The following is a 15,643-nucleotide window of genomic DNA, read 5'->3' on the forward strand; positions in this document are numbered from 1 at the left end:
TCGTAGCTTGGATATCTTCGAGTCACAGCAGATGGAGGATCGTCCCCCTCTATTCGGCCACATCTGAAGCACCGTGTGCAGTTCTGGGCTCCTCAGTACAAGAGAGACCAGAAGCTACGGAAGAGGGTCCAGTGGAGGGTGACAATGATGATCAGGGGTCAGGAATATCTCTCTTAAGAGGAGAGACTCCGGGAGCCGGGCCTGCTTAATCTACAGAGGAGAAGACAGAGAGGGGATCTAATCAATACGTACAAATATGACAGAGGTAGGTGTCAAGAGCATGGTGCCAGAGTCTTTTTTCAGTGGTCCCCAGTGACAGGATGAGGAGCAATGGCCAAACTCAAACTAAAACTCAAGAAGTTCCACCTCAACGTGAGGAAGAACTTCTTTACATTGAGAGTGGCAGAGAACTGGAACAGGTAGCCCAAGAAAGTCATGGAGTCTTCTTCTCTGGAGACATTCAAAACCAACCTGGATGCATTCCTGTGTAACCTGCTGTAGCTGACCCTGCCTTGGTGATCTCTAGAGGTCCATTCCAACCCTAAGGATTCTGTGATTCTGTGATCCCCCAGCCCAGGACCTCACTCTGTGGGCACTCAGGTGTGCCCTGAGGAGCAGCAGGGAGTGAGTGCGAAGCCTGGGGTGAACCTGCAGGAGATGGAGGGCATGGCCATGTGGGGCACCTGGGCTCAGGACACTGGGGATCGAGGACAGAGGGCGAGGCGAAAAGGGGCAGCAGCAGCTCTGCATGGGGCAAAGCACCTGGGCCCACCTGATGAAGCCTTGGTCCCTGTGGTGTCTGAGGCACAAGCCTCAGTTAAGCCTTTCCCACAGCCAGGGTGTGTGTAGCACCTTTCCTCCATGCGTGCCTGCGATCCACGTGTCTCTGTGAGGTGTGCAGGAATCGCCTCCTAGTCATCTGTTTGTGCAGGCCGGTGGGAATTGCCTCATGGATTTGGCATGAGCCTAACTGGAAAAGGTTTGAGAAAGGCATGTGCTCACTTCTCAAGCCCTTCACTGTCTGGCTTACTTAATGTACATGTTAAAGAGACCTGTTCTGCGTGGCTGTCGTTCATCAAGGCAGTTCTGTGGCATCTGTCTCTTTCAAGGGCATGGAATCTCCTGCCAACATCCAGAGCACAGAGGAGAAAAGACTATTGAGGAAACAGGCCAACACGCAGGAAAGGATTCAGGCCAAACCTGGGTCACTGATCAGGGATGGGAGTACAATTGCTGACAAGGCGTTTTGCTGGAATTCCCTCACTCACATACTGCCAAATCTGATTTGCAGAAAAAAGTAGAATCATATAATGGTTTTGGATGGAAGAGACCTTAAAGATCATCTAGTTCCAACCCTCTGCCATGGGCAGGGACACCTTCCACTAGACCAGGTTACTCAGGGCCCCATCTAGCCTGGCCTTGAACATTGCCAGGGATGGGGCACCCACAGCTTCTCTGGGCAACCTGTTCCAGTGCCTCACCACCTTCAGAGTAAAGAATTTCTTCATAATATCCTATGTAGACCTCTTTTTCAGTTTAAAACTATTCTCTCTTGTCCTTTCACTGTCACTACATGCCCTTGTAAAAACTCCATCATTCTTGTGGAGTCCCTCCAGGCACTGGAAGGCTGCAATTATGTCACCCTGGAGCCTTTTCTTTTTCAGCTTGAACATTCCCAATTCTCTTAGCCTTTCTTCACAAGAGAGGTGGTCCATCCTTCTAATCATCTATAGTTTAGGAATAAATTCCAGAACTAGTATGTCGAGTAAGAGAGGGTTAAAGACTTTTGGTATCACTGTGCTTTCCACTCAAAAAGTTGTGAAAGCTGTAGCAGAGGCAGGATATTCCTGCTGAACAATAAAATCTGGACTAAACAGGGATTATTTAATGGTTACATCTGAAAGAACATATCAGTGGTGTTTATTAGAGAGAAGAGGTTTTTGCCTGACAAATACATTGGATCTTAAAGGTATGTTAATCCTAAATGAAGGTTTCAGATACTCAATTCTTGTGACATTTTCTTCTTCTTTACTTACTTTCACAATCACATTTTTCTGGGGGGACCCTGCTAAAAATTTATGAAAATTAGTGCAATTACTGATTCTGAAATATGAACATACCTTCCTCAGAATACTTTTAGATAATTAAGGTTCCCTAGCTGTATTTTAAAATAACTTCTAGATTCTTAAATGCCTTTAAAAATCTAGCAATTCTTTCTGTTGGGCTTAGGAAGACAGATCTGTTGCATTCTTAAAAAGAATTATCCACAGAATACAAATAGTCCTACTACCCTGCAATGAGCAGGGACATCTTCAACTGGATCAGTTGACCAACCTGTCCAACCTGACCTTGAATGTTTCCAGGGATGGGATATCTACTGCCTTTCTGGGCAACATATGTCAGGGTTTTATCACCCTCGTTGTAGAAAACTTCTTCCTTATATTTAATCTAAAATGACCCCCATAAAACCATTAGCCCATGTCCTATCACAACAGACCCTGCTAAATTGTTTGTCTCCCATCTCCCTTGTAGCCCCCTTCAAGTACTGGGATGCTGCTCTAAGGTCTTCTCCAGGCTGAACAACCCCACTCTCCCAGCCTGTCTTTGTAAGAGAGGTGCTCCAGCCCTCTGAGCAGCTTTGTGGCCTCCTCTGGACTCACTCCACCAGGTCTATGTCCTTCCTGTGCTGGGGACCCCAGAGCTGGATGCAGCACTGCAGGTGGGGGTCTCACCAGAGCAGAGCAGAGGGGCAGAATCCCCTCCCTCACCCTGCTGCCCACACTGCTTTGGATGCAGCCCAGGACACATTTGGCTCTCTGGGCTGTGAGTGCACATTGCTGGGTCATGTCCAGCCTCTCATCCACCAGCACCCCCAAGTCCTTCTGGGCAGGGCTGCTCTTGATCTGCTCATCCCCCAGACTGTGTTGGTACTGGGGGCTGTCCCAACCCAGGTGCAGCACCTTGCACTTGTTCTTGTTGAACCCCATGGGATTCCCACGGGCCCACTTGCTGAGCCTGCCCAGGTCCCTCTGCATGGCATCCCATCCCTCAGGTGTGGCAACTGCACCACTCAGCTTGGTGTCATTGGCAAATTTGCTGAGGGTGCACTCGATCCCTTTGTCTGTGTCATTAATGAAGATATGAAATAGCACAGGTTCCAATATGGACTCCTGAGTGACACCACTTGTCACTGATGTCCAGGACTCTGAGTCATTGACCACCACCTTCTGGATGTGACTGTCCAACCAATTCCTTATCCACCTAACAGTCTACCCATCAGATCCATCTCTCTCCAGTTTGGAGAGAAGGATGTTGTGGGAGACCATGTTAAAGGCATTACAGAAATCCAGGTAAAAGACATCTGTAGCTCTTCCTTTGTACACTGATGGAATCACCCCATCATAGAAGGCCACTGGGTAGGTCAGACAGGACTTGCCCTTGGTGAAGCTGTGTTCACTGTCTGGCATCTTTCCCCACTTTACTATGCACTAGCCATAGAACAGGCTCTGCTTTGCCTAGTAGTACCAGAATACTGTGGAGCTGATACATGCTGTATTAATTTCAGTTGTCCCTCTATAAAGGATAAGCATAAGCTTCATGACTCACTGTAGTTTCACCTGTGCACTAAAGCAGCACTGATCTCAGGCTTAAATACTGCAGCATAAACTTATATGTGCTATCTCCATGGGGAGAAATACGTGTGGATATGAACAATGCTTGAATTATCTAGACATAAGCTAACAGATATACCTAGGCTGGTTCCTCTCATGTGTTACCTGCTGGTAAAACATATATGCTTCTTCTCTGCTGTTTGGATATTTGGCTTCAATCACTCAAATATTAGTAGCTGCTGTATGTTCAATTGCACTCAGATGGCATAGCAAATATTAATTTCTGCTGGTACAGATAACATCCACTGTTCTAAACTTCAATATATATTTTTTTCTTTCTGGCAGTCACATCCAAGGAATTCATTCTCATGAGCTGTGTTTGGCCTGCAAGCTAAGAAGCAGGAGGTGAGGTGAAAGATACCACCACAGGTATTCTGTTAAAAACAATGTCCCTTTAAGTTTATGTCTGCATGCACTGGAGTCAGAGAGTGATTTCTATTCTGCCCTGAAGAGGTGGATCAAAAGTGTTGCATAGGGACATAAGCTTTGTTCAGTTATATCAATCTGACTCTAGTTTGATCATCATAGGATGTTTGTCTTTCCAATACAAATGTATTCAGGCAGCTTGTACATGATAGAGGAGATACCTGAAGTAATCATTATCATCATCATCATCACCATCATCATCATGGTCCATTTATTACAGAAGTATGAAATCTTACCATTTGTAGCTTAGCACATACAATTTGAGATAGTTTTTCTTTTTGAAATGCTAAATTCATCCTTTCAACTTCTGTACTGTTAGAGAACCATGAACTTCTTTGGCTGGAATTTCTGCAGACTCGTGAAGTTCCATTCTGAAGTTAGTTATTTTGCATTGAAGCTACTTATTTCTTCATGTGGTGGTTTTATCTGTGAGGCAACAGGAAGAGTACACATTCCTCACCTCAGGGGGTTTGCTCCTGTCCTCTTCAAATGCCTCTTGTCATCACGTAAAAGCACTTATACAAGAACTCTGAGTACCCAGCACCACCGAAAAACTCTCCCCTCCTACACTTTTGTACAAATGGATATTTCTTACCAGCTGCAACAACTACTAAAATTGTTATTAATCTTCTCTTTTCTAGTTTAAGGGAGGAAGGCACGGCTCCACTAAGTGGCAGCAGTAGGCATCATTACTACCACCATGCTGAATTATTTTTATATTTGTGAGAGTTTTAATATAAACTGGTGCTCATGTTACAGTAAGATTTATTCCTCTTTTTTACTCATAGGGTTTGATTTTATCAAATAAATAATGAATAAACTTGTGCTTAGGGAAGCTACCGGTAACCTTTTCAGATACTCTCACAGGTTCATATTTTGCAGAAATTCTCATTTGAATATGAATTTTACATATGTTATTATAATATTAACTTACCAGTTGAAAGACACATCATATGGGTCCCCATGCACTACATTGGGTGCTCCTCAGATCAGTTCCAAAGCTTCTCTGCAGTGCCTAGGATAATCAATCTTTTACAAAGTAGATTGACTGTATTTTACAAAATCCAAGATGCATCACTACTTATTTTATGGCTGTGTCCAGAGCATAAACTGTTTCAGTTTGTACATTTGGAGGGCATTGTTGAAGCACAATGTTCAAAAGTCATGTTGTGAGCTTTACATACTATAGAAGCAGGGGTTAAACTCTAAGGTCCCAGTTCTGCTAATCAATGCACATACCACTAATGCTGTTAACTTACATGCCTAAAGCAGGGAAGCTTATATTCCATTGCCAAAGGTGCCAAAACTGTCAGTAAACATATCCTCACACACTGTAAGTATAATCTTATATAACAATCTCTATTACTAATTTCAGTCATTCTTAAAAAGTCACCGATCACATTCAGTACCAAGACATACCTAAGAGATACTGAAGTCAAATCACAGCTTGTAACAAAGTTCCTAAGCAGATTCCTGCGCTGCCCCAGCTGCATTCCTGAAAAGCTGTTACCTAAACATGATGACTCCATGTGGCATGCTGGTTGGGAACCTGTACTGCTTTGTCTACAGACTGCAGCGTATGAAGTGCTGAAAGCAGAAAAATTGGAGCATATGCAGTTTATTTTTGTATGCTGTTTTGATCTTGGAAAACGAGCATTAGGAAATCACATCCAACAACGCTTTTTCAGTTGCTGTCTGTGGTCCATTTTGAAACAGACTGGACACATTTTCAGTGTCATACCGCAGAATTTCACAGAATTACTTTTTCTTTACAACTTGTTAATTTTGTAAGTGGGAAACAAAGATAACCCAAATCAGTTTTCTATTTTCATACTGAAAAAATTAAAAAGTAAAATGTTCCTAAACTGTATTACTCTTCACAAAAGGAAAGGCAAGTGACCTCAGTGTTACTATTGCTTATCATTGGCACAGAAAACTCCCCCAGGCAGCTCTACTATCTTCTTGTACCATAGCAGTTAATTAATTATACGAAATCCTACTTGCCAGAAACTCAGGAAAAAAAACCCCATTAGTTGCATTCTTTGTGTTCCTGTGACTTCTATTCTATTCAATCTCAAAGAGCTGTAACACGGCATTGTGGGGATGAGCTTCATTTACACTACAGCTAAAACAATATAAATCTGCTTTACATCAAAACCTAATACAAATAAGAACCAGGGCTTGTATTTCAGGTAGAATAATATATTGAGTATTTTTCTTCTAAATTTATTTTCAAGAGAGTAGGAACTAAACACAGCTACACACTCTTCATCTTGATAGCTCCATGAAAGGTATTTTCAGTCAAAAATGATTTTCAAGTTTACCAGAATTAAAATTAAAAAATAGTAAAAGAGTGTGTCTTTGCAGTTCAAGCAGGATTTACAATTAGAGGAGACACAGCAGATCCTTTGTGCCTTTGTTTTCCAGACATGATAGCTATTGTCCAGTCTGGCCTCTTGCACAAGGATGAACATCAGGCTGCACGTGGATTTATTGTCCTTTGTAGAAAAAAACGATGACACTGCTACCACAGGGCAGGAAGAGATTCTAATTGATTTGTAATATCCTACAGAATTATGGAGTTTTGTTAGCACGTCAAGAAAGACACCTGATGTACCCGTGGAGGCTTCAAGTGGACTCCTGCTCTATTTTAACAGAAATTCAGTAATTGTCATAGAATCATAGAATGTTAAGGGGTTGGAATGGACCTTAAAGACCAATTGGTCCCAGCCCTCTCTGCCATGGGCAGGGACACCTCTCACTAGAGCAGGTTGCTTAAGACTGTATCCAACTTGGCTTTGAATGGGTTCATAGAATTTGAATGGAATCATCGAATGGGTTCTAGTAAAAGGCATAGTTTCAGCCAGGTATACAGATCACTGCTGCAGAAACTGACACCTCTGATGCACCCTAATGATCAGCACCTCATTTCACAGCTTGTTAGTCAATATAGATTTTCCCTGCCTTTATATGTGAACAATGCAGAGAAATCCAGCTTAGTGCCAAAATGCCCTCTTGCTCACTTCTTCCTCACTCATGTGCACAGTCACACACACAGGATATGAATAAAGCTGTGAGGTCTGGATTTCTTGAGCACGTGCACAGGTGGGTGCTACTCTTGCCACCAGCACCACCATCCCTGATGAAGGAGAGTCAGCGCTGAGGCTCGTGGACCTGTGCTCCTCCACACGAGATGAAATGCAGTGCCAGCTCCAGAGGCGCTCTCAAGAGTTCTCAGAATCACACAGGTTCACATTTGCTACTGATTTGTCTTGTGAAAGATATGCTCATCACTTCTGTTGGAATATCTTCCATGGATTTATATTTTTCCTTATAGAAGCAGTGCCTCATATTTCAGCTTTCCCATCCTTCCCATTGTACCATGATCCCTCCTGGGGTGCTGTTTATGTAAGAAAACAGGTATGGTCAGGAAGGTGTCTGCTGACGGTGTAGCTGAGGTGTGTTAATCTATCCTGGAATGTGTTAATGAAACACGCCGGAGATATTACAGTGACGAGCAGGAGAGAAATGGGTGTGACATACTGAGAATGCTGGAGCATCTTGCTATGTGTGTGCTGTCAACACAGCGCAGATCCAGCATATGCTATTAAGAAATCATCCTTGCAGTTGCATTTCATCCCTATAATGCAGTAATTATACCTAGAAGCAAGGTATGTGTAAGTAGCATACATACTGCTTTTGTCTCTCTGTTTGACCAGACATTTGCTATAGTGAGGAATAAGCTCACAGGCTCTCAAGGCAGGAGAGCATGGGGGCTCTGGTCACGCACACCTACGTGGAGAATCTCAAGTTTTAGACATGTACCCTGAAAAATTGAATAAAAGCAGTGGAAGGTCCTGAATGCAATAGTCGGAAAAGACATGATCCTGGAACTGCAATTTCTGAAATTAGTGGCCTTTGACAATGCCAGTTTCCACCCACTCTTACATACATCCTCTAAGAAATAATTTATTTGTAATAGACAGTCCACACAATGCCATAACAAAGTGATTTTATTGACATTCCTCTATAAGTGATATGGTTGAATAGAAAGCACAGCCTGAGTATCATGTGACATTTTTCTGTCAATATAAGCAAAATCAGTCCAATAATGAGGACCTTTCCTGCCATTGACTTTATGTAGTCTTTAACAAAAACCGTAACAGACATTTCCGTTAGATAAATCGGAAGCTGCAGGGAATTTGGCTAATGGTACAATATTTACTATACCTAGTATCTACTATCTACAGGCATCTGTTTTTCTACTGGAACAAAAGAACTACATGACTCACTAGTGAGAAAGTAACAATCCAATCTTTTGGACCTTGATAACTGGAAAACCTATCCCAGATTTAGTATATTGCAGTAATTTTATCTTTTAACAATGAACACTGAGGTACAGCAAGAATAATAAAAAAGCACCGCATTTGTTGTAGAAAGATCTGTTGGTCTGCATTTGAATGAAAGTGTTTAATCTTGACTGGGAAGCCCTATTAATATTACTATGGAGACAGGGCAAATATCATTTCAACAGAAATTAAAAAGATCTCCAGTCAAATTTGTCCTTCTGAAATTTCACAGACTGTCAAAAGATTAATAGTGAAGGACGAGTTTAACTCACCCCCTGTGCGTTTAAATTTTAGCTTATTTCAGTTTCATTTTTCACGTTCAAACTCAGTATCCTATTGTTTCCAACTAGAGGTATGTCAACTATTTGTTACAGTGAAACTAGAACAACAAAACACAATCCCAACAAACACTCCCCTCCCCACAGGCCATCTCTCAGACTAGACTACAATCTCAAACCTCAGCTACAGTTCATTCAAAAGTTCATGGGCACTTGAGCAAACTGGGTGTAAAACGTCCCCTGTGTCAGACCTGTACAAAACTCATGATTTCTCCATTAGATGTTAGATGTAGTTTGGACCATTCACTTCTTGCCTTGTGATAGCCATGGATCTCTCTGGAACATAAAAGTCAAGTTTTGAATATGCACAGACTGAAACAGAATGCTCATTAAACTTATTGCAGACTGAAGTGACAGCGTTTGCAAGGTTTAGAGCTGACGCTGTTAACACAAAGATACAGATGTTAATACTGGATCAAATCCTGCATAGCTGATGTGGTTGAACAGTCAGTGAGACTACTTCAAGGTGGAAGACCAACTGATGATTTAAAATACCTATTTCCATTCTCTTATCTTCAGATTAATGCTAGTAGGGCAACAGGATTTCAAAAACAGAAATACCTCCTTCCCTCCCTCTACCATTAATAACATTGTGACAATCATTTTGAGAAACATATGGACCCTCTAAAACCGTTGCCAGTATTCATTGCTCCAACTGAAAACTAGAATTCGTGAAAGCTGTCAGATTGGCTCTTCCACTTTTCACTTACATTTTAAAAATCTACTGATGTTGATATCGTATCTTAATCTAGCCACCACCAGGTTTAAAGGGAACTGAGGTGAAAGAGCTGACAAGATTATTTCACTGTAAGTCTGCCCTGTGGAATATCTTCTAGTCTTTCCTGTGGGGAAACAATGACACCAGAATTTCTGTAATCAACAGTCAGCGTTTTACAAATGAAGATGCAGACCTGGGGAGTAACAGCACTTGAATCAAAAGATGAACAAGGAAGGGTACATCTTGCCTACGCACAACAACGAAGTCAATTAATTGCATAATGGGCAGGTTAAATAACAGGCCAAGGGAGGTAGGCTCCTCCCTCTCCCCTGTTAGCACCATTCACTGCCTCACTCTGCCACTGCAATGCCACCTCAGATGCATGGCTTCTGCTTCACTCCAGGCTGGGACTGGATCCTGCCCATGGCATGATGCAAGGAATGGAGAAACACTGTGAAGTGTTGATCCGGATATCCTAAAGATCATGTTGCAGTTTGAAAACCTACTAGGGTAGGACACTTGGGAAGAAAGAGAGATAGGGCTTGAGTGGCAGAATGCAAGAAAAGCCACATACAACATTTTCTTTCTCTTTGTTTTATGAAAACAGTCAACTGTCTCTATTCCTGGCCTTAGATCCAAAAAACTTGCAAGGAAATCTGCATGATTTTGTCAACTCAGAAAGCAACTTCTAAAAAGTATTAGGCTGTGTGCTTGAAAGACAACTTGGATCAAGAATTTTGATGGGAAGTAGCTGGCTATGCTCTGTGTTTCCCAGAGGAGGAACACACAAGGTGCTTGAGATGGCATTTGCCAAACATAATCTAGTTTAGTGTGTGATGAGTGCCAGAAAATGTTGTGAAGAATTTCAGGAGAAAGCCTTCTGTATTTCATTTAGTGGAGCTTGATGCTGTCTCTGAAATACAAACATCTTTTATTATGCTACAAAAAATAGTTTCACTTTTTTGTAATAAAATATAGTTTTAAAATACTTAAAAAAATTTAACTATACAGCATTGTAAAGATTGGATTTTTTTTTTCACTTTTTTACTATATTAATGAGTCAGCTCTTGATTTTCCTTGGCCAAACATGGACCAACCAGTTGGATGCTTCTCTTTCTTTTCTTCTAATGTTGGAAGACATCCAACATTTGACATAGTACAGGTAACTTTATAACATAACCAGGAATAAATTAAGAACCATACAAGAATCACTGGATTTGGGGGCCCAGAGGTGAAGAGGCAGGAATTACATATATTGGAAGATTTCATGTTCAGTCTCCCCATATTCTGAGGGAATTCATGTGCACATGACAGATGCTCTGAGAAAAACATTAATTTTTCCATCTCTCCTGTGCAGTGGGGCTGGTCACGTGGAAGAGAGCTCATTTATGGAAACACTAAACATAATTTTCAGTGCATGGTACAATGAAGCTGGCCTGTAGCTGCAGTCTCTGTTTGCAACTGTAATATAACAACAACATACTATAAAATAGATTCTCAGTAAAAGCCATACAGTAAATTAGTATAAAAGTGGCTGAAATGTCACAGAAATTGAATGAATGGGGCAATTTAAGTATTTCAAATTTTTTATCTACCATTAACAAAAAAGAAAAAAAAAATCTTTGCTTAGAAATATATTTTTGGGTCCTTCACCTTTCAAATACCTACTGACCTAAGAATAAAAGCAGGAGAATGATCTACAACTCTCAGAATGCAGTTTTTCAAGTGTGATGAGGTTCTGTACAACCACCATAAAAATATATGAGAAAGCAGAGTCCAATTTTTTTCTCTGGAGAGAAAACTTAGGATGAATTAGATGTGTTAGATCTTGAACTGGTCTCCTGATTTTACAGTGATCTGAAGCATAACTAACACAAAACTACCAGTAACAAGCCCCCAAGGGGGTGTCATATTTCATGCAAGCTGCTAGACACTATGATGTTACCTTCTCACTTACCTTCACAAATCTCACTTTGCATTTCTTGCATCCTTTAACATATTTAGTGTCAGAAGATACTTGGTATTTCCATTTCCCAGTTAAGACAAACACTTTCAATCTGAGATTAGTCTTGGAAAACAAGGGCAACAAAGATTAATGACTAGAATGTAATCAGAGCAGTGAGGTTGACTGTAACAGCCTCAGCAAAATCCATCTGAAGACCAGCCTACTGCTGTTTTCCTTTTTTTCCCCCCGGCTTCAGAGTTGGAAAGTACACCAAACTGAAGAGGGTTCTGTCTGCAGTAACAAGAGCAAGATCTTTAGTTTAGTGGTACCTAGTATGACTGGAGCGCCTTTGGGCTTCCTCCAAGAGGATGTGCAACAAAATCTTAACCCCCAGAAAGTTATAGTTCCCTTCATACCTGACAAACACCCTCATTCACTGCAGCTTCTCATTTGACAGACCCCAGATGAAAACATTCTGTCTACAACAAACCACTCTTGAGGATATGGACTATTCCACCGAACAAGAAAAGAGAAACAACAGAACTGAAAACTGCCCCCAGCAACCATAGATTAGCCCAACCTAACAGAAAATAAATGGCTTCTGACACAGGGGATGGGATTGTCTAGACTTGTCATTTGGAAAGGAACATTTTAAACATCAGAAAACAAAGATCTGGTAAACAGAACTCAAGGGTATTCATAAGAGTAGAACATTCTTCTTACTTCCCCTTTTCCTTGTCATATACAATACTAAGGTAAGGGAGCCTTGTCCTTTTTGCTACATAATAAAACATCCTTCTTGAGTGTGCACAACCTTGTGCTTCTTGTGTGGTAAACATTACAATAGAGATGCCCCTCCCAGTAGCTCTGAGGTGCAAGTTCTCTCCAGTACTGGCAAGCAATAATCATAACAATCGCCGTTATGCTTTGCATTGCATTACAGGTTGGTTTTTTTTTAGTTTTTGAAGGTCTTATCTGCACCGTGTATCTGGGCCAGTTCCAGCTGATGCAACTGATGTGGATCATGAGTTCACATATAAAAATTTCAGTTTTGCTCATAGGTGTCTTTCAGATGGACAATACATACAGGGAAAATAAGGATGGATGATGATATATTTGACCAGCTCCTAGTACTGGATTCAATGATTAAGAAGTAAGATGGGCTGTGATTTGATTTAGAAGATATGGGTATATAAAAGCTTGGAATGCTTGATGAGGTTTTTTTTTTATTTTTTAATCAACGTAGGTGGAAGTAAACATTTATTAACATTTGGTCAAGTGTAGTGTAACTTGCATTTGTATTTTCATTGTTATTAATGGAGGTATGTAGAGATATACAGAAACCTTGAGACAGTTGTTTTCTATTGCATACAGACTAGCAGTCCATTGGAAACAGAGGATGAAAGCATGAAGGTTAGATCGTAGAGGGCTGCAGTTCTTCATGCACAGCTTTTGTTAATCTTGATTTTTGTTTTGTTTTCAAAAATAAAAACATGGGAAACCAAGATCAAATGATGGTGGACAGGAAAGGTGATATCATCAGCCATAAAAACACTAGAAGTGCCTGAACCCCGTCATTCAAGTCCAAAGGTGCTAGTTTCTTCAACAGCTGTCAGCAGCTTTTCATACAGCATAGAATATGAGGGGTAGGGTGGAAGATCCAAACGGTTGAAACACGTGTGTGCCCTGCAAAAGGAATATATGCTACATGTTAAGCTTAATCTAAAAAACTTGAGAAAATAAGAACTGAGAAAACCAGCTCCTACTGAGACTCAAGACATTCAAGTTCACTCAAAGTAAAACTCTTGAATTCCACCAAAATATGAGGTACTGAAATGTAGGTGCACATACACATGAATACTTCATACAGAAGACACAAGCTAAGTATCAACATAACATCTAATATCCCTGCTTCAGATGTTGCAGGGATCTTGTATGGATCTTGAGGGAGAAGAACGCTGGAGGTCACCAAGGAGCTGGGGTTATAGGGCCTGACAGAGAAGTTCACTGCTATAATTTTGGTTGCGTCAAGATTTTTTTTAAAAATGGCACTCATCTGTACATCCAACATGAGCTGCCAATAAGTTTTGCACCAGTGGACAAACACAATGCGATGGACTACAGTGACAGAATGGGCTCAGCATGTGTTTGCAGTGAGGCAGGCCTGACTGCTAAAAGACCATTCAGGGATGTGCTAACTGAGGAAGGAAGGCTGCTGAAAATATTCTTGCAAGTCAGCTGTTGGCCATCTGCTGCAAGTCTGGCCTTTAAACATTATTTATTTGTAGTACCCAAGACAAAAGCAAAATATTCTGTGCAGAGCAAGCTGCAAACTTGATGACCATCTCTTCCCCTAGTTTTACCATTATATTTACCTGCCATTATATTTACATGGCAGCACCTTCAAAAGAAGCCATGGAATGGGTTCCATGTGTGCCTTCACCTTGTTGCAGCTTTTCTGGCAGCAGCAATTAGACCCAGAGGCAGACAGCACTTCACTGTGTGAGGTGCTATACAAATGTGGAGTAAAGAAACAGTCCCTGCCCCAAAAGTTCAGCCATTTCAACTGACTGAGAAACTGCACAGCTCATTCAACAAATGGACGTGGGAGGGACACATTTTCAGTACAATAGTTTCAGGTTTTTTCAGTCAGCTTAGAGTTTTGCATGATGCTAGCAATATTTCTATTTCCTCTTCCTCACTCTGAAAAATGTGAATTGGCAAAACTGTACAGAAGGAAATGTAGCCTCAATGGCTAGCAATGTCTGAGCTTCTGGCCCCTAGTATTTTTAGAAGCCATGGAGTTGTTTTACTTCTAGCTCTTCTATCTCATACTTAATTTAACTCAGTGCTATTTCTGTTAAACTGAAGCAGCAGAGCTATCTTGGAGAAAACTACATGAAACCATGCTAGTCATCTCTTAGGCCACCCACAAAGTGGGAAAGACATAATGCTAGTAGATAGGCTAGCCTGAGACTTATAGATTCAGAGGGAGAATTTTATCAAGCACCAGTGGTGAATCATTAAAAGCAACCTGGCAACTGAAATAGCCAGAGGCATGTAATCTTCACTGCATTACAGGATTCCAATTAGGAGAGCTTTTACCATCCTTTTTCCCCTTCTGAATGAAGATTTGTTAGCTGGTCAGTCTCAGAACAGAGTACAATAAACACAGAATTTTGTGGAAATGAGCTGGGAATGCCTGAGTTAGTGAAAAAGGAACATTAATAAAGCCACTATTTAATTCACCTCTTGAATTAAACATGCAGTTCATGTGTATTATCCATGAGTAGCCCTGCACTGTTTATTGTTTATCTCAGCAATCTTTGGCAATGTAAGTTGCTTCTACAATCCATACATATCAGCCACTGGGAGTTAATTAACAGAAGGATTCTCGTAGTCCATTCTGAACATGTTTATCACAGGCAAGACAGCCACATGAAGACATAGCCAGTCTTGAGGAGCTCAGCTGCTGGGCTCCAGAACTGGAAGAAGCATAGCCATGGTGGCTCAGGTGTGGATTCTGCTAATGTAGTTTTGCAGAACGAGATCTCTGTATGGTACTCAACCAGGGTACATTTAACTGTTTGAGACAACAGCATCTCAGACATGGCTGTTGTGCATCCTATTGTGTGGTACAGATGTATCCACAGCCACTGACTCTAGTGTTTACTTTCTTGCAGACATTTATCTTGATTGATCATTATCCATCTGATTTCACACTGGTTATGAAACAACCTTGCAATGCTGTTGACTTTTAGTCATCCTTGACCTAGTCAAACTCAGAAAAAAGATCAATTCCTTTTCTTACTACGAGGTTTACAGATGTGGGCTCTTCTATAGAAGGTCTCAAGGAATTTATTGTGGGGAGCAAAGAAAGGAAAAAAAGTTAACATGTCTAGAAACACAGAAACATTTTGCCAAGCAACACTCTTGTGTTCTCCATTTAAACAACTTTACAGAAAAAAATACTTGCACTTCAAAGAAAGGTCATCAAATTTGAAATGGAAACAGCATTTCAGGAGCACTATCCAGGTTAGGTTCTACCTACTTACGGTGCAAACCACAATACATTGCTAAGGGCAAAATCTGAGTTCATATTCTCGTTTGTGAAACTAATGTGGATCTACTGCAACTCCAATGATGCCTGTGAAACCCACTCAATCTTACATAAAGATAATTACATGCAAAACTGT

At 41.1% G+C, this 15,643-nt stretch overlaps 1 protein-coding gene across 1 annotated transcript in view; it reads right to left on the minus strand.

Annotated features, from left to right (window-relative positions):
* Window positions 1–12,286: 12,286 nt before the first annotated feature.
* Window positions 12,287–15,643, minus strand: part of HECW1 (HECT, C2 and WW domain containing E3 ubiquitin protein ligase 1) — a 256,870-nt gene continuing 253,513 nt past the window's right edge. Inside the window, exon 28 of the mRNA XM_069007777.1 lies at window positions 12,287–13,133. Coding sequence (XP_068863878.1) covers window positions 13,022–13,133 — 112 coding nt within the window. The 3' untranslated portion in view covers window positions 12,287–13,021. The remainder of the gene's footprint in view (window positions 13,134–15,643) is intronic.

The sequence above is a fragment of the Aphelocoma coerulescens genome, chromosome 2 (genome assembly GCF_041296385.1).
Source record: "Aphelocoma coerulescens isolate FSJ_1873_10779 chromosome 2, UR_Acoe_1.0, whole genome shotgun sequence".
NCBI classification, from domain to species: Eukaryota; Metazoa; Chordata; class Aves; order Passeriformes; family Corvidae; genus Aphelocoma; species Aphelocoma coerulescens.